The sequence below is a fragment of the Pinus tabuliformis genome, chromosome 2_2, assembly GCF_031772625.1.
Source record: "Pinus tabuliformis cultivar Carrire ecotype Pingquan chromosome 2_2, CPIR1, whole genome shotgun sequence".
Lineage (NCBI taxonomy): Eukaryota > Viridiplantae > Streptophyta > Pinopsida > Pinales > Pinaceae > Pinus > Pinus tabuliformis.
Window position 1 is genome coordinate 1,218,729,002 of NC_142300.1, and position 22,122 is coordinate 1,218,751,123.

The 22,122-nt window shown below is 44.9% G+C and overlaps 1 protein-coding gene across 7 annotated transcripts in view; it reads left to right on the forward strand.

Moving 5' to 3' along the window:
• Positions 1-22,122, forward strand: part of LOC149197881 (lipid phosphate phosphatase 2-like) — a 179,377-nt gene that overhangs the window by 91,547 nt on the left and 65,708 nt on the right. For 3 of the 7 annotated variants that reach the window (XM_089406007.1, XM_089406006.1, XM_089406012.1), the window contains one exon: positions 725-961. In XM_089406007.1, the coding sequence (XP_089262133.1) occupies positions 734-961 (228 nt within the window). In that variant the 5' untranslated portion in view covers positions 725-733. The remainder of the gene's footprint in view (positions 1-724; positions 962-22,122) is intronic. The other 4 variants (XM_089406008.1, XM_089406009.1, XM_089406010.1 and 1 more) reach the window with 2 other exon arrangements.

Below are 22,122 nucleotides of genomic sequence, written 5' to 3' on the forward strand. Positions count from 1 at the left end.
TCATGGAATTGATCTTTTCCCCAGTGCAATAATATCACAATACTTCTAAATAATATTCCTTAACATGAGTCCATTTATGATCATCTCCAATAATTTCTATTGCATTTGTTCTAATACTTCTCACACAATTAATTGTGAACCTTTGTGCTTCAAAATGCATTTACTTCACTACGTCATTATTTACTTGAGGATGGGCTGTTTCTTTACTTAGTTTATACTGTTTTGCTTGCATTCTAAAACAGATAATTGATTTGTCACTTGGTTTTTCCAAATTGTTTGTTCTTTTGTCTTTGGTATCTTACATGGTATTTCCAGGTCATAATGAGCTTGATTCCAACTGTTAAATGTAATGGGTTCTTTCCACAAATTTTCTTCAAAATATTGACAAGCTGCCAATTTCCGTTGCCACAAAAGCTCAGCTTCATTTCTTTTCTGCATGGTGTTTCCCAATTTTCCTTTCCTCTTGCTACTAAAAGGGTTGCACGTGATTACTAAATGATCTTTATTTGCCTCACTAGGTTGTTTTTCCTATGCAACGGAAATCAATAGTGTAAACCTTTCGTGTTCTAGTACAGATGCTATGTTCCTTTTGATGGTCCTAGATTGGAAGACTTGTTGGAGACTGTAATTTACTTCATCCAGGATGTATTTTATTTTTTTCTAGTATCATTGTTTCTTATTAAGAACAATTATATTTACTAATGACCACTGAATTTTTATGAAGGTAGCAGTCATGAGTGAAGCAACGAATGTAGGTCATAGAGAGACAGCAGGAACAAATGACAGGGCTTTAACATTGGTTCGATTTCATCTTCATGACTGGGTCATTCTCTTTGGTCTTCTTATCCTGGACAGGGTGCTTGCTAAGATACATCCATTTGATCGTTTTGTTGGAGAATTCTCACTAGATAATTTTCGCTATCCACTCAAGGGAAATACGGTTCCTTTCTGGGCTGTGCCAGTAAGTTGTATGCCACCTTTTGATCATGCTACAATTTTTTATTATCTTTATACTTCCAATGTCATTTGAATTCATCACTTTAATTGCAAACAAGCATGTTGATGTGTTTTGTCTGATTTTGAGGTGAACTTGTAATTATTGTTTTAGCTCTCTGTTTGAAATATGATAGACTTTAATGGTAATAGGCAGGCAGAAGGTATTCCTGAGAGCAAAAAACTTGAAACAAAAGGACTAAAATATAAGTCTGGCTAAAATAGCTACAATTGGAAGATTTTGCTGCTTATAAAAATCACAACTGAGGCTTCCAGGTTTTGTATGGACTCAGGTCGTAGTACTACAGAAGTGCATCAGAAAAGGACCACAGGTTTCTACATGCTTGTATATATAAGCATTGCAGTTAATTGAGCATTTTAGGGATAATCCTAAGGTTGTTCTTCTAGTCTTCACTTTCTTGCTATTCATGATTTATCTGGGCATGCCCAATGGCTAACTCTTAAGTTTTTTCCTTTTTATGGTTTTGCTACATGGCAAATTTTCTTCTGTTCAGTGCCAGGTATGTTGGATCAGTTGTTTTAAAACACCACTCTTGTTATCAAATGATTCTTTATCCAATGCAGTCCAAGAAACTGATAAGATGAGTTTTTGTTGGAGCACACAGTGACTGTATCTTTATACATTGACATTCTTTGTTTCTGGAAAGTGTTTCTCATATTAACTGAATATATAGTACAGAACTAATATACAACGGAGCATAAGATTACCTATTGGTCAAGAGAAAGGTCTTAAGGTCTGACTCTGTTTTAAGTGCATAACATCTTGAATCTCTTAATAGAAGACTTCTGTTAACTTAAAATAGTAAACTTTAGTATTGAGAAGATGATCCCTAAAAGAAGCAAGGGAAAAGACATTACCACTAAAATTTGCCTCACAACCAAGATTTCACAAAATATGCAACAAAACAACTCTGTGCAGTATAACTAACTTTGTTCAAGTGAGGAAGACATAGTCAACTTCAATCACCTTAGCCTATATCTCTTGCTTGTCTTCCCTGACTTGCATGTACCGTTGCAGCAAAAAAATTGCACTTCTCGAGATAAAGTTCAAAAGATCAAGTGTGATACCCACTACACCTTAGAGGGGACCACTATCACCCAACTAACCATCTTTTCGCTTCAAGCTAGTTCTCCTTTGGTTCAGGGGGGTGTTGGTTTAGGGGGTCCTGACCTAGGTTCAGAGTTAGTTGCGCCAAACAAATCCCTACACTACTGGCCCTTTCGACATCAATCCGCGGTGCGCAGACTGAAGTCTCACCTTGGGGGGATGCTGGAACCAAGTTTCCGCACCCAGAGATCAGTGTGATGTCCTTTTGGCGACCTAGATCTGCCTTCGCGTAGACCTCTATGCTCCTGCAGCCTATCGCCGTAACTTCCTCCAATCGGCCTCTAGACCTCCGCGAAGGTCTACGATTGGCTTTTGCGGACCCTGAATAGGTCAATTAGCTACTTATGCGTGCTTTAGATTACCCTTAGACCATTATTTGCTCATCTACGTAAGTGTTTGATAACTTTAACAGAAAGTGTTATAATCTTCACGTAATCACTTAACATTAATTGCGTTCATATAACAATGTAAATCAAGTAAAGTTGCGCATCAATACATCATTATTTCATAAAACCATTATTCATCACAGCATAAAGCACATTCATACATAACAAAAGTTAATAGATAAAACAAGAATTTCTGCAACAATCTTCTTTATTGATATTTAGTTAAGCTTACAGACTCAAGACTTCCTTGTGCACTCAGCTGCAGGGGTCCGCACACTCAGTTGCGGACACTACTCTAGGCCTCTGCGCACTCCACTACAAAGCCTTTTCCTCCTCTAAGACTTCTGCTTCTGCACTAGACTTCTTCGCTTGTACCCATAGACAACTTCCATTACTTGCCTTAGACATCCCTAAGACACACCTATTTATACAATCCCATGGTCCGCGGACCATGGGTAGATCTTCAAAAGCCAACTCAAGTTACATAAAAGAAGGGTAAAACCCTTTTTGACTCTTAACTAGCTATGCGCTCCGCGACCACATTTTGCAGAGACTTTACATCTTTTTACATCAAAACTTGGGCTTTTGCCCCAAAACTGACCTAGGGGACCCCATCCCAATAAGCCCCCAACACAAAGATCGTGACTCGCCCTCGAGTCACTCAACTGCTCGGAGATCTTGCTACGAAGATCCCCCAGCTGTACTTGCACCACTGCTACTTCAGCTGCGCTTTGCGTGGCTGCCTGCTTCACTTGTTCGACCAATAGTTCTATCGCTGGTCCTTTGCTGTCCTGCTTGATCTTCTGCTGTGTAAGCTGTAGGTTCACCAACTTTTCCTGTATGTTGGCGGAGACTTGGTAGGCTTATTCCAACCAAGGATCCAATTGCGCCTTAAGGACTACCTCTTTTTTCTGTGTAGCTTCCACTTGTGTAAGGAGTTGCTTCCCCTCCTGCAACTTGGCGAGGCGCTGTGTTGTAGCCACTGTGTGCGTCGTCGCCCACACTTTGTCGTATTGCTGCTGAAGCTCGCAGGTCTCTGTCTTTAATCTCTGCAGGTTGGGATCTTCCTGCAGGGCCATGACTACTTCCATGGCCTGCTCAAACAACACTGTGCAGTCCCACTGCGGCATTGACAATAGCTATTCCATCCTTAACAGTTGCTTCGCGCTGCTCCCTAACTATTGGCGGAGTCAAAGGCTGTGACCTGAGCTCTAGTTCTGTGATTTTCAGGTTGAGCTCGAATTGAACTCAGGCCACCTCTGTCTTAGCGTCATGGAGACCGCTGCAAGTTTCTTAATCTTGGCCTCAAGCGGCGCCTCCTTCGGTATGTGCAACTCCGGCATTGTCCTGCATGCTTTTGCCACCGCGGTTGCCAGCTGGGCGCTCTCTACCTGGATTGTCTCCTTTGCCTTCAATGCCTTTGTCTTCTTGGCGAACATTTGCTCATTGTTTACTTGATATTCACTGATTAGGCTAAGAGCCTGCTGCTCCCACGCTCGTAACTCCGCTGTTACACCTGTCTGCAGTGTGTGAAGATACTCGTTGGGGAGCGCTTCGAGGTTGAGGCCAATATTCTTCACCATACTCACGATGACCTTGTCATCGGTCGATTTTGCGCTCAACAACCCTTTTGGTAGCGCGATTGCTCGAGATCGACTGATTTGACCATCTCTGCAGCCTGACTGGTCCCTGGTGCCAAGGTCGTCTGTGTGGCACTCACCTGCCCTGCGCCCACCTAGATCCTGCTGGTCTGGATCTACAGATCGTGCAGATCCTTTTGAAGAGTACCTAGCAACTACAGGTGTTTCTGTTTGAACTGTTGCAAAAGTTCGCTGTGGTATTGCGCACTTTATCTCCGGTCTCGTTGAGATCGCCCTCTATGAGCATGATGGGATCTAGCGGTGGTTTTGTTGCTTTCGACTTCTTCCGAGCCCCTCCTTCTGTTGATCCCTGTAACTCTTCACCCGAAATGGAGTGCTCTGTTCTTCATCTCCGCCACCTCCCTGCTCTGACTGCTCCTCTTCCTCGGTTTGGGGCGAAGGGGATTTACTGCTCCGCTCAGAGTCACGCTATTCTTGTTCGGTCTGCTGCTTCGCAGTGTGCTCTTTTTCTAGACGGGCCTTCTCCTCGACCTCCTTCCTTCGCTTCTCGTCCAACTGCTGGACTGCCTGCGTTGCTGCCTCCTTTTTCTCTGTGGAACTCCCCATGCCTTTGCTAGTGCCTGCGGCCAGATCGGATGGAGAATGCCAATCTGTCGACCAGCGCTTGATAACCTCTTGAATGACATCGTCTGTGGCAAGATAAGGTAGATCAAACCACTTCTGTTGCGGATCCTTCCGCGCCCTGATATATACGCGGTGGAAGTCTGCCTTAAACTCCGCATACTCTGATAACTGCTCAAACACAGTCGGGGACAACCGTGGCTTCTGGTTGATGGCCATGCGAATGCTCGCCTCCATCAACACCTAGAAAACTTTTGTCTCCGTGACCCGCGCGAAGTCCTTTGTGGCCCAAAGGGAGGCAAACTGTGCAGCCTTCGACAATCCTTTCTCCAAGGGAGGTAGCTCCCAAGCTACTAGCACGATGGAGAGAAACAACCATGCGTAGTGGAAGGTTTTGCTCTTGTCCTGAGCCTCGCGACAATTCACAAGGAACTCGCTACAGAGGTAGCGCGACTAGTTAAACTACACGCCTTCCGCGCATTGTGCAGCTAACGAGATTACTGGCATCGGAACCTCATCCGCGTGACATTTCCTCATGACCTTACCAACGAGGATCTGTGTGGCAATTTGCATCGCGGGGTCGGTGATAGACGTGATGGAGTACCCACATGACTTCTTAACTAACTTGAACTTCTCCTTCATTTTTTCTGCTAGGTTGCGCTCACTGGTTTTTCCGCCAAACTCCTTGGTTGGATTCAAGCTTGAATGTGGCAGGAGCGTGATTCGATGGATCAACATGTCTGTGATTGGGATCGGTGCACTCAACCACAAACATCCATCATGTACTAGGGTTAACAATTGCTTGATAATGATGATATTGATGTTGGAGCGGTGGTAGTGGGGCACCCACAGCAAGTTCAATAGCCCCGATTGATTCACTCCGCAAATCCACTCGACTGGCTCCAACGCGGTGACACCATATTCTTTATAGTACACCCGCTTCATGTAGTTCTCTGTCGTGAGGTGGGGGAACCTCTCATGGTTCTCCAAATCCCAGTCTTCCATTTTCAAATAGAGAATCCGCGCCAGGGGCAGACCTTCAAATGTGATTCCTTCTAGTAGCAGGGGTGTATTTATGAGGAATTCCCCGCATCTGGAACCATAGTGACCTTCACCTTTCCCTTACGCCGAGGGATGTAATCTGACAGTTTGGAGATGGGCTCCACGCCCTCGGAATCTATATTCTTTGTGCCCTCTTCGGCCTCCAAATCTACAACTTTCCCCTTATCCTTCGCTGGTTGTTTATCTTTCTTCTGGGCCTGGGTAGCAGAGTGCTTCCTTGGTGTCTGGCGCACCAACATTGGCCTCTTCTGCTTGTCTTTCTTGGGCTTCGGATTTTCACGTGCTAGTGTAGGCTTCGGATTTGGCAACCTTGGCACCATAGGCACAGGAGTTGGAGCCTCCATGTTGACAACTTTTGGGGCCACTCCTTCAGAGGCAACAGTTCCTCCGGTGCTTGCAGTCTCACCTGGTTCGGACATAGTGCTGAGTATCCTTAGGCAAAGTATCAAACACAGATCTGGTGATTAAATCTGGAAAAAGGCTGAGGATTCAAAAACGATGGACATCACAACTCAAAAATTCTAAGGATGCAAAGTGTTCTCTCTTGGACGGGCACACGTAATTTATAGGCGAATTTGAATTCAAATTCGACCGTTCCACCCAAAATCCGTCCATAAATGCTGATTTGGCAGCAGATCTTCAAAGATTTCAGCCTTAAATGCCGCCCCCCGTCTTAACCGTCTCCTGGCTGTCAAATCATGAAAAGTGACTGTAACGGTCATTTTTTGGCTGTGCTGCGCGATATCTCCCCTCATAGCGCAGCTCCCTTCGTGCGCTGTGTGATACTATGACATCACCCTTTGCCGCGCAATCCCCTTTGTCGCGTAGTTCCACGAACTGGGCAGTGTAGTTTATAGTCCCGCGCTCCCTTGCAACTGCCTGGAGCGCTAAGACTATCCTGCCGTCGTGTAGTCATTGAGTCGGATCCCCGGTGTATGGCTTCAACCGGCTTCCATTTACCCTTCTCGGAAATGGTTCTCCATTCAACTTTGCACGTTGAACTGCACCACCATCTGTAATTTCTTTGACAACATATGGCCCCAGCCAATGCATCTAAAACTTTCCCGGAAACTTAGCGAGCTTGCTATCATATAATAAAACCAAGTCGTTTACCTTGAAGGTGCGTAGTTTGACGTGTCGATCATGCTAAGTTTTTTTGCGTTCCTTCTGAACCTACTGATGGAATCCAGCCAAAAACCTATCTTCTTTGAGCTCCATTAGCTACGCGAGCCATTCGTCTAAGGCTTCGCGGTTCGCCATTCCTTTGAAAGCTGCTATGTGTAGACTAGGCACAATATATTCCATTAGCATTACAACCTCTACACCATAAACCAATCGGAAAGGTGTTTGACCTGTTAACTTTTTGCAAGTAGTTCTGTATACCCATAATACTGCTGGTACGCGCACGTCTCAATTATTCCGCTGCGCGTTGCAAATCTTCGTCAGTGCATTCTCCAATATCTTATTGAAAGCCTCAACTGTTCCATTGGCTTGAGGATGATATGGTGTACTTTTCTGATGGTAAACCTGGAACTCTTCTATCAGCGCGCTGATCGTTTCATTGAGAAAATGTGTACCGCGGTCGCTCATCAATACCTTCGGGCAACCGAACCTGGTCAACACATATTCAAACAAAAACTTTGTTGTTGTTGCCCCTGTACAGTCCTTCACAGGCTGTGCCTCTACCCATCTAGTCAAATATTCTATCGCGGTGATGATGTAGCGCGCACCTGTTTTCTTACCTGGGGGCTGAATCGGTCCTACAAAATCAATTGCCCATTTTGGTTGCGGCTTTGTCCTATATACCTTAGTTCATTTGGCCAAATGATCGCGCGGATCGTTCCTCCCATCATACTTCTCATGTAATATTCCTAATTAGCCATGGCTAATTAGAATATTCGATTTTGCTCAATTTTGCCTTCTATAGTTATTTATAAATAAAAAGGTGAGGAAAGGGGGACATGACTCACTTTTTGAATTAAGCCACTCCCTAGTAGCACAACGTTGTAACTTAAAAGGGGAGCCAACAGGGCCAAAGGACCACGTAGAGAAGGGGGCCCAGGTAGACACTTGGAGGGACTGCGCAGATGGAGAAGGAGCACGTGGCAAGATAGAGGCTACGTTGGAGGAGGTGGGCCTTAGGGTTTTGAGAGCAGCCAATGCTATAAAGGAGAGAGGAGCCTTTTTATTTGGGCATGGGATTATGTTGCATTTGAGCTAGTCACTTCGACTTAGAGCATGCTGGCTATTTAGCCTGTTTGCAGCACTGTTTCATTGAGTGTCTCCATTCGGAGATCTCACCCTTAGCCCCGGGGGACTTCGAGTGCCTGCTCGGGCAAGGTTGTTTCATCAGTATTTTGCAGGAGCAGCGATCTCTGGAGTTGAAGGGGAACTGAGCATTTTGATGACTGTGCAGTCTTGAGAGGGGAGGACATAGTCTCTTTTGGTAGGAGCTCCGGATTGGGTTTATGTGGAGGATTTGAGCTTGGAGATTGAGCAAGGGATCAGCCCTTGCATATTGGAGGATTTTGGCAGAGTCCCGGGTAGAGTTTTGGAAGATTCTCTTCAGGGGCAGCACAAAGCCTTGAGGGATAGCGTTGATCCTCAAGGGGGCGATTTTCGGGGGTCAGCTATTTTAGAAAAGCTTTCTGGGCTTTTCTGGGTTTATTGAGCAGAGATTGATTCCAGAGTTTCAACATTTTCTGAGGAGGGGAACAACCCCAAATCCTCACTTGATTCCAGCAGTAGCAGCAACACAACAGTTCTCCGGCAACTTGGATGTAGTTTAGAGAGAGGCCATTTCCTTACCATTCTGAGTGTATTTCTTCACTTGCCTTGTGCAAGTCGAGGTGCTATCTTTCTGATCACCTCTTGTACTCTTTCCATTACCCAGTATAATAAAATGGCTTAGCATTTCTCTCTGCATTTCTCGAGTATCTGTTTATATTCCATGTATACATTATTGTATGTTGCACTACTATTATTTTTATCTCTTTGAGCTCCCCGACTACTATACCACTTGTGTGTTTTTCTCCTATACTCTTAGACAGAGTCTGGAAAGGGCTAGGTAGCCTCCAGATCTCGTCCTCTTTTCAGAGGCGACATATTTGGTAAATGCCCTCCCAGTCCATCTTTGGTTGGAGTTTGCTTGTGTTTGAGGGATACCCCTGATAAGGGATATTACAGTGGTATCAGAGCATAGATCTGGCTCAGCCTGTGGAGCTAGCAGTCTATGACACCAAGGGAGAAGCCCTACATCTGTTACAGAGGTAGGAAATACAAAGATATTGAGCGTAGGTTGGAGAACACCTACGGAGAGGGAGACTGTGTTCAGGTGGTGGACACAGAACAAGAGGAGCCTGTGGTGAACACAGAACAGGAGGAGCCTATGGTGGACGCAGAGCAGGAGGATCTGATGGCAAATGAGGACGGAAGGAGATTTGCGGACATGCTCCTCAAATCAGTGCAGGATCTGTTGAGGCAGATCGAGGTGATGGGGTAGAGATTCACGACGGTGGAAGCTAGACAGCATGAGAACCCACGGGTTTTCCAGGTTGGTGAGGGATCGGGTACATCCCACCATTTGCTAGAGCAGGGTGCCACTTAGTGTGATGCTACTCAGTAGATGGCCTCACATGCCCTTACACGCTCTACCATGCCCACTTTCCTAGGAGCAGACACGGGGGTCGGAGCCTAGCAGGAGGCAGAGCTCGGTCATATGGGCGATTATTTTGCAGAGTACCAGGCCTATGGGTAAGAGTTCAGGGATGCTCTCTCATTCAGAGACTTTGTTCAGCTCCAGCGGGATAGTAGACCCCGCGACCATCACAGAGGATACCGACATTATCACGATGGAGACACCCACCGCACAGCTAGTAGATTCCACTTGCCTACGTTTGATGGCTCATCAAATGGTTCGGCAAAGTCTTGGGTGGAGACGCTGGACATCTATTTCCAGCTTAACCAGATGTCGGAGACAGAGGCCATCAAGGTGGCGACATTACATTTGGATGGTGAGGCCTAGGACTGGTGGTTCCATGGGATGGTTACACTCGGACACTCCACAGTGACGACATATGCCGAGTTCACCAGGAGATTGATAGAGAGGTTTGACTGGGGGGATCCGGAACAACACTTTGTTGAGCTGACGAGGCTCAAACAGACCGGGAACCCAGAGACCTACATTGCAGACTTCTTGAGGGTTTTAGTGATGGTGCCAGATCTATCCGTGGCACGGAGGATCTACATGTTTGTTGAGGGGTTAACAGAGCCACTTCGGGGTCTAGTCAGATCCACTAGACCAACCACACTCCAGGATGCTATTAGCAGGACCCGAGACTTACAGGATGCCTTACCCAGGACCCAGACATCTCACCCCCAGAGACAGGCTTTCCAGCCTAAGGGGAAGGATGTGAGGATTCCGCCTCCAAAGGGGAATCCAAGACGAGCACAGCTTGATGATGATGCCAAGAGGGAGCTGAAGAAGAAGCGGTTGTGCTTTACCTGTCAGGAGCCGTGGGCACCGGGACATAGATGCACTGCTGGCAAAGCACATTTTATTGTGGTCTTCTCCGAGAGCAGTGGGGAAGAGGATGAGGAGGATGATGTGGAGGCAGGAGATAGTCATGCCACGTAGGATCTTTTGCCACCTCCACCAGCGACAGTAGGTAGTGCAGCTTTTGCACCTACCGGAGGGGCCCTTGCAGCATTGCGAGGAGTTCCCACGTATTTGACGTTGCGTGTACGGGGGATAGTACGTGGCCAGCGAGTATCAGTTTTGGTTGACAGTGGGGCAACCCACAACTTCATCGATGCACAGATGGTTGAGCGGAGAGGTATACAGAGAGAGAGCTTCGATGGATTTTTAGTTTTGGTCCCAGGAGATCGGACCATGGTGTGTGCTCGTTATGTCCCAGAGTTATTAGTGACGATGGGCACCTACACATTGATTGACCACTTTTTCGTGGTCAATATTCCGGACACCAACATGATACTGGGTGTTCAGTGGCTTATCACTCTAGGGAAGGTCACGACATATTGGAAGGCCCTAGAGATGGAGTGGGATGATGAGAAGACAGGGAGGCATGAGAAGATATGGGGACAGCACACATATCCGCCTCGGACTATTTTGGCTCATCGGATGCAGGAAGTCTTCCGGAAGGGAGACGTAGCGTGGGCAGTGGAGCTGCGTGCATCAGAGGCAGAGACTACAGGGCAGACGGTGCACCCAGAGATACAATCCATCCTTGACCAATACGCCACAGTGTTTGGGGAGATTCCGTCAGGACAGCCACTAGACTCGGGGTTTGAGTACACCATTGAGCTTGAGCAGGTTATACAGGCAGTGATTACTACCCCCTATAGGCATCCCAAGGCCTATCGGGATGAGATTGAGCGGGCCATTTAGGAGTTGTTGGCTATTGGGCACATTCGGCCGAGCACAAGTCCTTTTGCTTCTTTCGTGGTGTTGGTGAAGAAGAAGGACGGCACATTGAGGATGTGCATTGATTACAGGGCCCTGAACAAGAAGACCCTGAAGAACAGGTACCCCATACCTAGGATCGATGAGTTGATGGATGAGTTGAGAGGAGCACGGTTCTTCTCAAAGATTGATTCGAGATCTGGGTACCATCAGATTCGCGTGAGGGAGCAGGACATTCCCAAGACTGCCTTCAGGTGTCACTATGGGCACTTTGAGTTTTTGGTGATGCCCTTTGGGCTAACCAACGCCCTAGCTACATTCCAGTCCTACATGAATCACATCTTTTGTAACCACTTAAGGAAGTTTGTGTTGGTGTTCTTTGATGATATTCTCATTTACAGTAGGACTTGGGAGGAGCATCTCCAGCACATTGGGACAGTGTTGTGCATCTTGGAGGAGCAGCAGTTCTATGCCAAGCTCTCCAAGTGTGAGTTTGGGTTGACGGAGATGTTGTACTTGGGACACATCATAGGGGTGGACGGAGTGAGAGTCCATGAGGAGAAGATCAGGGCCATCAGAGATTGGCCGGAGCCGAGGAATGTGACAGAACTTCGAGGATTCATTGGCATCTGTACTTACTACCGGAAGTTTGTCAAGAGTTTCTCACAGCTTGTTGCACCCTTGACAGATCTGACGAGGAAAGGGGCATTCAGTTGGACGGATACAGCGCAGCGAGCCTTTGACAGGCTCAAGGAGGTTATGAGCAGCTGCTCAGTGCTTGCATTGCCGGATTTTTCGCAGCCATTTGTTTTGGAGTGTGATGCGTCAGGAGAGGGGATCGACGCAGTGTTGATGCAAGGAGGTCACCCTATAGCCTTTGAGAGTCGGAATCTCTTTCCGCATGAGAGGTTGTATTCTATATACGACAAGGAGATGCTGGCCATTATGCATGCATTGGCCAAATTTCGGCAGTATTTAGTGGGTAACATGTTCAGGGTGAGGACTGATCACAATAGCCTCAGGTTCTTTTTGGAGCAGAAACAGCTACAGGAGAGGTAGCAGAAGTGGATCAGTAAGATCCAAGCGTATGACTTTAACATTGAGTATGTCAAGGGTAAGAACAACGTGGTAGTAGATGCCCTTTCACATAGACTAGCCACGTTGTCTCTTATGAGCTTGGACACAGACTGGAGGGCTCGACTCTTAGTAGAGTACTCCAAGGACAAATTTGCATGTGAGGTTCTGGATGGGTAGGTGGTGGATGACAGGTATAGGGTAATTGATGAGATCATCTACTATAGGGACCGGATCTTCTTGACTGAGGGATCTCAGCTGAAGAAGAAGATACTTTAGGCATCACATGATTCACCATTGGCCAGCCATCAGGGTTATACCAAAACCTACAGGGCCATTAGAGAGAGGTTCTCATGGAAGGGCCTTAAGAAGGACGTACTCCAGCATATCCGGGAGTGCGATATTTGCCAGAGGAACAAGGGGAAGATGAGCCATCCCGCAGGATTATTGCGGCCTCTTCCCATTCCGGAGGGGAAATGGGAGAGTATTTCGATGGACTTCATCACAGGGTTGCCCGTGGTACAGGGCAAGGATTGTATCTTTGTCGTCCTTGATTGACTGGCAAAGTACACACACTTTTTCGCCATATCCGCACACTACACAGCAGCGCAGGTGGCCGAGCTGTTCTTCAGGCTACATGGTCTTCCTAAGACCATCATCAGTGACAGGGACAACCGTTTCATGGGCGGGTTTTGGCAGGAGCTTTTCCGGTTGGTAGGGACGGAGTTGATACCGAGTTCCAGTTATCACCCATAGACGGACGGGCAGACAGAAATAGTTAACAAGTGGCTGGAGGGCTACTTGCATAACTATGTCAGTGGGCAACAACAAGCATGGCTGAAGTGGCTGCATCTGGGGGAGTACTGCTACTACACTACACATCACATGTCCATTGGTATGTCACCATTCTATGCTTTATATGGATATCATCCTTTATCTTTTGCTGACGTGATGTTTGGTGCTAGCAAGGTTTCGAAAGCCAAGATTTGGATCCAAGAGAGTCAGGATATCCTCCGAGCTCTCAAGGATAATATGGCTACAGCGCAGAACCAGCAGAAACTGTATGCTGATAGGGGTCGGGTGGAGAGACAGTTTGAGGTAGGGGACTTGGTCTACCTACGATTACAGCCATGTCGACAGTCGTCACTGAAGCAGAAGGGAGCTGAGAAACTCAAGCCCCACTTTTATGGGCCATACAGGGTACGCAGGATTGGACAGGTTGCGTATGAACTGGAGCTGCCCCGAGGTAGCAAGATTCATAACGTTTTTCATGTATCATGCCTGAAGAAGGCATTGGGGCAGCAGGTGACAGTGACAAATGAGCTACCACCCACGATGATGAGGGGCATTTGGTGTTGCAGCCAGAGGCTATTATTGATACCAGGGAGAGGCAGCTGCGGAGCAGGATGGTCCGGGAATTCTTGGTGAGGTGGAAGAATTTACCGGATGAGGATGCCACTTGGGAGAGTGAGAAAATTTTGCAGCATCCATCACTTCAGTTGCTCGAGGACAAGCAGCATTTTTCCGGGGGAGACTGTAACTTATAAGGGGAACCAAGGGGGCCAAAGGACCACGTAGAGAAGGGGGCCCACGTAGACACTTGGAGGGACTGCACAGATGGAGAAGGAGCACGTGGCAAGAGAGATGCTATGTTGGAGGAGGTGGGCCTTAGGGTTTTGAGAGAGGCCAACGCTATAAAGGAGAGAGGAGCCTTTTTATTTGGGCATGGGATTATGTTGCATTTGAGCTAGTCACTTTGACTTAGAGCACGCTAGCTGTTTACCCTGTCTGCAGCACTGTTTAGTGAATTGAGTGTCTTTGTTCGGAGATCTCACCCTTAGCCCCGGGGGACTTCGAGTGCTTGCTCGGGCAAGGTTGTTTCATCAGTATTTTGCAGGAGGAGCAATCTCTGGAGTTGAAGGGGAACTGAGCATTTTGATGGCTGCGCAGTCTTGAGAGGGGAGGACGTAGTCTCTTTTGGTAGGAGCTCCGGATTGGGTTTATGTGGAGGATTTGAGCTTGGAGATTGAGCAAGGGATCAGCGCTTGCATATTGGAGGATTTTGGCAGAGTCTCGGGTAGAGTTTTGGAAGATTCTCTTCAGGGGCAGTGCAGATTCTTGAGGGATAGCGTTGATCCTCAAGGGGGTGATTTTCGGGGGTTAGCGATTTTCGAAAAGCTTTCTGGGCTTTTCTGGGTTTATTGAGCAGAGGTTGATTCAAGAGTTTCATCATTTTTTGAGGAGGGGAACAACCCCAAATCCTCACTTGATTCCAGCAGTAGCAGCAGCACAACCTAAGTCACATGACACGAGGACACGAGACACGGAGGACACGTAAATACGAGTATTCAATACGAAACGTAGCGACCTAGAAACAGGACACGGGGGACACGTTTTATATATATTTAATAATATATATATATATATATATATATATATATATATATATATATATATATATATATATACCAAAATATAGTTTTTTATCCATATTAAATTGCAGGTTGCAGCGTATCTAATCAAATTAAAATATAATTACTTCTCAAAGTTCATAGTTCACTTTAAAAAAATAAATAGAATCAAAATTTACTATTTAGAAATTAGAATGTGATATGCTTGGTCTTGATTCTTGAATATTCAATGTTCATTGTTGATGTACAACTTACAAGCACATAAGAAAATAACTAAAGTCTAATCCTATTGATTTCCTCTGCCCGTCTTGCGAGAAAATGCCACAGCTTTCCCTTTCCCTCTAGATGTATATGTTGGTGTTGGTGGAGTTGGCAGTGGAGTTTGCTATGCTCTAGAAGCTGAAGAACTAGAAGTAGGAGCTATAGGAGGTAGACCACGTCCTCTACTGGTGGCAGGGGTAGCCTAGGCAGGTGGTATCACCTGGAAACATTACAATCTCCCAATCCTGAAATCCTGAAAAACTGATAAGTCTGTTGCATTTTGAATGAAATCTAAAATTCTACTTTCTCCATATGAAATCCAATGAGGCCGGAACCACTCTCAAACATCCTGAGTCATTTCATGGTAATGTTAAAAATTTACGTAAAAGGATAAAAATGATGATTAAGGAGAATGTCACTTTTACTTTAAGAATTTAACATTACCATGAATAACATATCAATACTAGGGCCTAGACTTGATCATTAAGCTGCCCCACTCAAAAATTATTTGTTTCTTTCAAAAAAAAATTGCAGCTTATGCAGGCAACGCTTTCTATCAACGGAATACGCGTTTTCGAGATGCAAGACACGACGAAAACCGGCGAATACGTTTTACATTTTATAGGACATGATGAAAAACGTTTTCGACACGTTTTAGGGCCGTTTTTGTGTCCGACATGTAAAATACGGGACACGGGACCTTGGAGGACGTGTCCTGTGACTTAGAGCACAACAGTTCTCCGGCAGCTTGGACGCAGTTCAGAGAGAGGCAATTTCCTTACCATTCTGAGTGTATTTCTTCACTTGCCTTGTGCAAGTCGAGGTGCTATCTTTCTGATCACCTCTTGTACTCTTTCCATTACTCAGTATAATAAAATGGCTTAGCATTTCTCTTTGCATTTCTAGAGTATCTGCTTATATTCCATGTATACATTATTGTATGTTGCACTATTGTTATTTCTATCTCTTTGAGCTCCCCAGCTACTATACCACTTGTGTGTTTTTCTCCTATACTCTTAGATAGAGTCTGGAAAGGGCCAGGTAGCCTCCAGATCTCGTCCTCTTTTCAGAGGCGACATATCTGGTAAACACCCTCCCAGTCCATCTCTGGTTGGAGTTTGCTTGTGTTTGAGGGATATCCCTGATAAGGGATATTACATCTCAGTTATCCGTACTTTAGGACGACCAAATTGCGTCGTCATCATCCTTCTGTAATCACGCCATTCATCAACGCTGTCTTTGTGCGTACCCCACCATCGAGCAGGTGTAGCACGCAGTTCCCAGTCCAACGCCTGAAAGCGGTAATCCTCTGGAACTTCTCCTTCAAAGGCATCCAAAAATTTATCTACATTAGTTAAACCATCGTAATAAGGAAAATTTCTTACCTCTGACGACACAATGTAGCAATTTGGTCATCATGTTGCAGCGCAGTGTGAATACTTTGTGCAACCTGTTTTGCCAATGTTCCAATTCTTCGTCAGAATCCGAGGTACATGAACTTTCGCAATCCCATTCAATTCGTCCATCAACTGTCGGATTAACCCAATCTTGGTCTCGCGTTGTGATTTTATAGATCTGATCCAAATCATCATCACTCTCCTCATAGTCGTGGACTGGTTCAGTATAGCGCGGTCCTTCTGCAGGGTCCAATGGTACTACAATGCGGAGCGATTTCCTTTCAAACAACATTGTCTGCTTCTTCAAATTGATGACCCCATTCATGTCAATAGCCCAATCAAATCCCAGGAGCACGAGGTATGGATTGCTATCTTCAACAATCTCTATTACTTCAAAATCGCCAGCGCGCTCGCACCTTCTATATCTACGGTAACTCCTTACAATCGTACCATAGGGATAATCTTCTACTGGTTCACCATCCTCAGTTGAATCAGAGACCACTGCAGTGCAAGTCTCCCCATTCTCTCCCAAGTTTGTTTAGGCAATACGTTCGCATTAGATCCCAAATCCAAGATAACGTGGTCCATCTCATAGTCTCCTATTTGCGCAGTAAGCCTCATCCGACACCTTGTTCTTGCCTTATGCTTACCAATCTTTCTGACTACTCGCGGTCCATCATGAGCATTATCTTTACTGGCACACTTGTTTATCAACTCTTGTAGCCCTTTCACAGCCTTGCTGTCATGTAGTAATTTCATACAAGTTTCCAAGAATGTGGTAAGCACATAGGGGTCAACCTCTATACGCATGCTGGTATTTGGCAATTTGTTCTGACCCTCTAAGTTGGAGGCTTTAGCGAAGCTTTTCTTCGCTTCCATGAATGTTTCTTTCGCGCGCTCCAGATCAAACCCAACCTCCTTTTCTGGGGCCTTATAGACCCATCATCCTTCTTCAGGCTGCTTTCCCTTATCGTCACTAGTCGCGATCCCTCTTCGCAGTACGATATTCACATTCGGGTCCTCTTCGCGGCGCTCGGCCTTCATCATCTGTAAGTTCTGGGTAGGATGCTGAGGCCGCACCTTCTTCCCCTGCATCTTGGCCATCAATACAGGACATTCTTCAATTGTGTGGTCAAACTAAGTGCAGTATTGACATGACAGGCGTGTCTGATTTGTACACTCCCGCGTGTAGTGTCCTGGTGTTCCGCAATTGTAACAAATGACCTGCCCCCGATCCCTACCAGGTCCTCCTCCTCCTCGGCCTCGTTCGCGCCCTTGATATCCTTCGCGCGTTCCCCCAGCGCCCTGATCCAGAGGCCGAGTTTCTGCTTGCATTTGATACATAGGTGTCCCTACCATCATTAATTCATAGCTCTGATAGTGGCACTCATCGTGGCCCACTGATTTGCAGAAATCGCAGAACAATTGTTGTGGTGTCTGTACAAACTTTTGCAGCAAATGACAATTGTCTGTTACATGTTTTTCGGCTACTTGACAAATAGCACACCATAGCGCAGGCCCTGCACTTGGTCCTGCTGGAGCTTCTTGCCTTAGGGGCATAGGCCCCCCTCCTGTGATGTAATTCGCAAAGACAGGGCAGTGATCTTTATCATGCCCCTGGTTTTTACACTTGAGACACCAAACTTTTTCGCACGCCTTCGACCGTGCCGCTTTTTCCTTATTTTAGCTCTGCAACTCCAAGTAGAGGTTTTGCAGCTCTGCATGAATCTGTTGAACTCCCAAAGAAGCGTCCTGGATAGGTTACTCATGCAATTTCATTGCGATTTTCAGGGCTTTCGCCCGAGTTCCTATCTTTTGCTGTGATAAAGCAACCCTTAAGTGGGGTAGGAGCGCAATAAACATAAATAAACAGAGAGAAAATAACTAAAAACTGCAACTAAATACTCTATACCTCCCAATCTTAAAAATGACGTAGCTAGGGCTACCGGAAACCTTTTCGCGTGAAACGAAAGGGGTTCCTTACTAGAACATATGCTTCTAACACAATAGAGTAGTCCTCTCAGCCCGAAAGCAGTTAGAAACAGTAGATCTAAGAAACGGCAGTCGGATGCAGTTCTATCGGCTTCAGATTTGGATCACCAATGGATGTGGCCCTCAACTTGGCTCTGATACCATGTAGGAATTTACAGGGTAAGTTCCTCAGACAGAACACCAAAGGACACCGCTCACAGACAGATCACGTGAACAACACTGGTGTATTGATCTGTGATCTGTTTGTGAGCGGTGTTCTTTAGTGTTCTGAATAATACTGGTGTATTGATCTGTGATCTGTTTGTGAGCGGTGTCCTTTAGTGTTCTGTCTGAGGAACTTACCCTGTAAATTCCTATGTGATCTGTTTGTGAGCGGTGTCCTTTGGTGTTCTGTCTGAGGAACTTACCGTGTAAATTCCTACATGGTATCAGAGCCAAGTTGAGGGCCGCATCCGTTGGTGATCCAAATCTGAAGCCGGTAGAACTGCATCCGACTGTCGTTTCCTAGATCTATTGTTTTTGACTGCTTTTGGGCCGAGAGGACCGCTCTATTGTGTTAGGAGCATATGTTCCAGTAAGGAACCCCTTTCGTTTCACGCGAAAAGGTTTCTGGTAGCCCTAGCTACGTCATTTTTAAGATATGGAGGTATATAGTGTTTAGTTGCAGTTTTTAGTTATTTTCTCTCTGTGTATTTCGGTTTATTGCGCTCCTACCCCACTTAAGGATTGCTTTATCACAACAAAAGATAGGAACTAAAGCGAAAGCCCTGAAAATCGTGATGAAATTGCATGAGTCACCTATCCGGGACGCTTCTTTGGGAGTTCAACAGATTCATGCAGAGCTGTAGAACTTCTACTTGGAGTTGCAGAGCTTAAAAAAGGAAAAAGCGGCACGGTCGGAGGTGCGTGAAAAAATTTGGTGTCTCAAGTGTAAAAACCAGGGGCATGATAAAGATCATTGCCCTGCCTTTGCGAATTACATCACAGGAAGAGGGCCTATGCCCCTAAGGCAAGAAGCTCCAACAGGACCAAGTGTGGGGCCTACGCTATGGTGTGCTATTTGTCAAGTAGTCGGAAAACATGTAACAGACAATTGTCATTTGCTTCAAAAGTTTGTATAGACACCACAACAATTGTTCTGTGATTTCTACAAATCAGTGGGCCATGATGAGTGCCACTGTCAGAACTATGAATTAATGATGGTGAGGACACCTACGTATTAAAATGCAGTTTTTAGTTATCTTCTCTCTGTTTATTTCAGTTTATTTAGCTCTTTGTTTTTCTATTACCGGATCTATACCTTTCATTTCTGCGTATGCTCTTTGCCCCGCGACTCTGTGCGATCTGGGCAAATCAGAAACAGAAAGGAAGGATTTTCTCATGCGTATGCTCTTTTCTGCTGCGCCTTAGTGTGATCTCGGAAAATCAGAAACATTGAGGAAAATATCTAGTTTCCGGCTAAAGCTAACCTCAAGCCGTAAGGTTTGTTTTTTTTTGTATGTCCATGTTGGGTTTTGTGTTTTTTGTTTAGTAGGCAAAAAATAGCTTTCTCGAGTAAGCACACACCCCAAAGCTTAAGTGACTAAAAAAAAACCCCTTCCTCTTTTCCAAAAATTACTAACCTTTTAATCTAGCTCACTTGGTCCAAAGCTACTTTATGAGAATAGAGGTCTTGAGTTCAAGTCTTTTTTTTGTTGAGCTAATCAGATTAAGTTTGGAAAGGGGGTGGATTTTTTTTTTAAATATAACATTATCATTCATTTTCGCACATTTCCGCACTTCGTCGGCATCTTCAACAACTTTTTTTCAAAAAGCCATAACTTCTTCATCCGGAAACCGTTTTCAGAGCCATTTTTTTTGAATCAGCCTATTTTTTCGAGATCTTTCCATTGGAACACTTATTTTCAGCATCTACAACTTCAATTTATGTTAAAATGAAAAGTCCATGCCAAGTTATTCTTGACAGCACCAACTACTTCCAATGGTGGTCCTACATTGTGGATTTACTTAGAAGTAAAGGTCTTTACAAAATAGCCTCAGGCTAAGAGACCAAACCAAAAGATGAAGATAAGGCGGCCAAATGGGAAAATAGGCAAGATCAAGCACGTGGGTTGATAGGGTTGTCTATTTCTCCAGACCTTAGATTCCATATCGCAGAACTTGATACTACTAATGAAGCAATGAAACAGATCACTAAAGTTTTTGGAATTAAAAATGAACTTAGAGCCCATCAACTCGAAAATGAGTTGCTTATATTAGACTCCAATAATTTTTCTTCCATTAAAGATTTTATGTCCAAGTTCAGGACCCTTAGACTTCTCTTGGAAGGTGTTAAGGTTAAGAAAGAAGATGGTAACCTTATCTATTCCATTCTTATTAAGTTGGATCAGCCTACTCTGTGTTTGTTTCCACCTTCCATTCTACAAGAGAAGCCTTCATTTCTCAAGGACAAGACTACAAGTCCTTTTCCTTTGATGCCTTTTGTGATTCTTTAATAAGAGAACAATAAAAACTCTTGCACCTTGGTCTTCTTAATCTTGGAAACTCTTCTAAGAAAGCCTTAGCCGCCCAACAACAACCAAATTCAAAGAATCCTAAGAAGCTGTATCCTAAAAAGAATGGTCCTAAACCAAACAAGGGTCCTAAGAAATTTCAGCCTCAAAATGAAAAATCATTTCAACAAAATGACAAGGCAAATAAAAACAAAGGGAAGAAGACTGATAAACATTGCCACTTTTGTAATCGAGATGGTCACTTAGAATCCAAATGCTTTAAGAAGATGGAAGCCTTGGAAGCAGCAATGAAAAAGCATAACATCCATTTGAAGCACTCTTCAACTTCAACTTCATCTTCAGGAATAACACTTTTTGCATGTGGTTGTCAAACATCTCAGTCTGGATATGCACTAAATGTATCTTCCTCTTCTAATTCTCATGAGTGGCTCATTGATTGTGGAGCTTCTTATCACATGGCAAAAAACAAAGCCATTTTTTCTTCTTTAAATGATTGTAACACAAAAGTATATATGTTGGTGATGATAGATTTCTTAGTGTTGTAGGGACTGGAACTGTTCATATAGACAATGGTCAATTTAATGATGTATTATGTGTTTCAACCTTATCCTGCAACCTTCTATCTATATATCAGATAACTCATTCAGGTGAAGGTAAAATCGTTGAATTTTCACCTCACGATGTTGTAATTAAGGACCTAAGAGATCCTAGATAGATTTTAGCTACTAGCATTGCTGATGATTCTACAAGGTTGTATAAGTTTAACAACTTTGGGTCATCAAATCTTCCCTCGGTATTTGTTGCTCATAATGATGAAGTGAGCAAACTTTGGCATGAGCGATTTGGTCACTTAAACTATCGCTCCCTTCAGAATCTATGTAACGAAAATATTGTGACAGGTCTTCCAATGGTATCTCGTAGAGATGGTGTTTGTTCCGGATGTGTACTCGGAAAACATAATCGGGATAGTTTTGAAAAACGTGCCTCTTGGCACGCCTCAGCCCCTTTACAGCTTGTGCATAGTGATTTATGTGGTCCACTTCTAGTTGTTTCATTCTCTGGCTACAAGTATTTCTTAACTTTCATTGATGATTTCTCCAGACACATTTAGGTATACTTCTTAAAACTCAAGAGTGAAGTATTTAACATGTTCTTGGCCTTTAAGGCCCGTTGATCCTGCCGCCTACAACTACCTACAAGTCAGTGAGAAAAGCCTTCAACTCTACAAGGTGTGGTTGGTGGCAGGGAATTCAGAGAAGG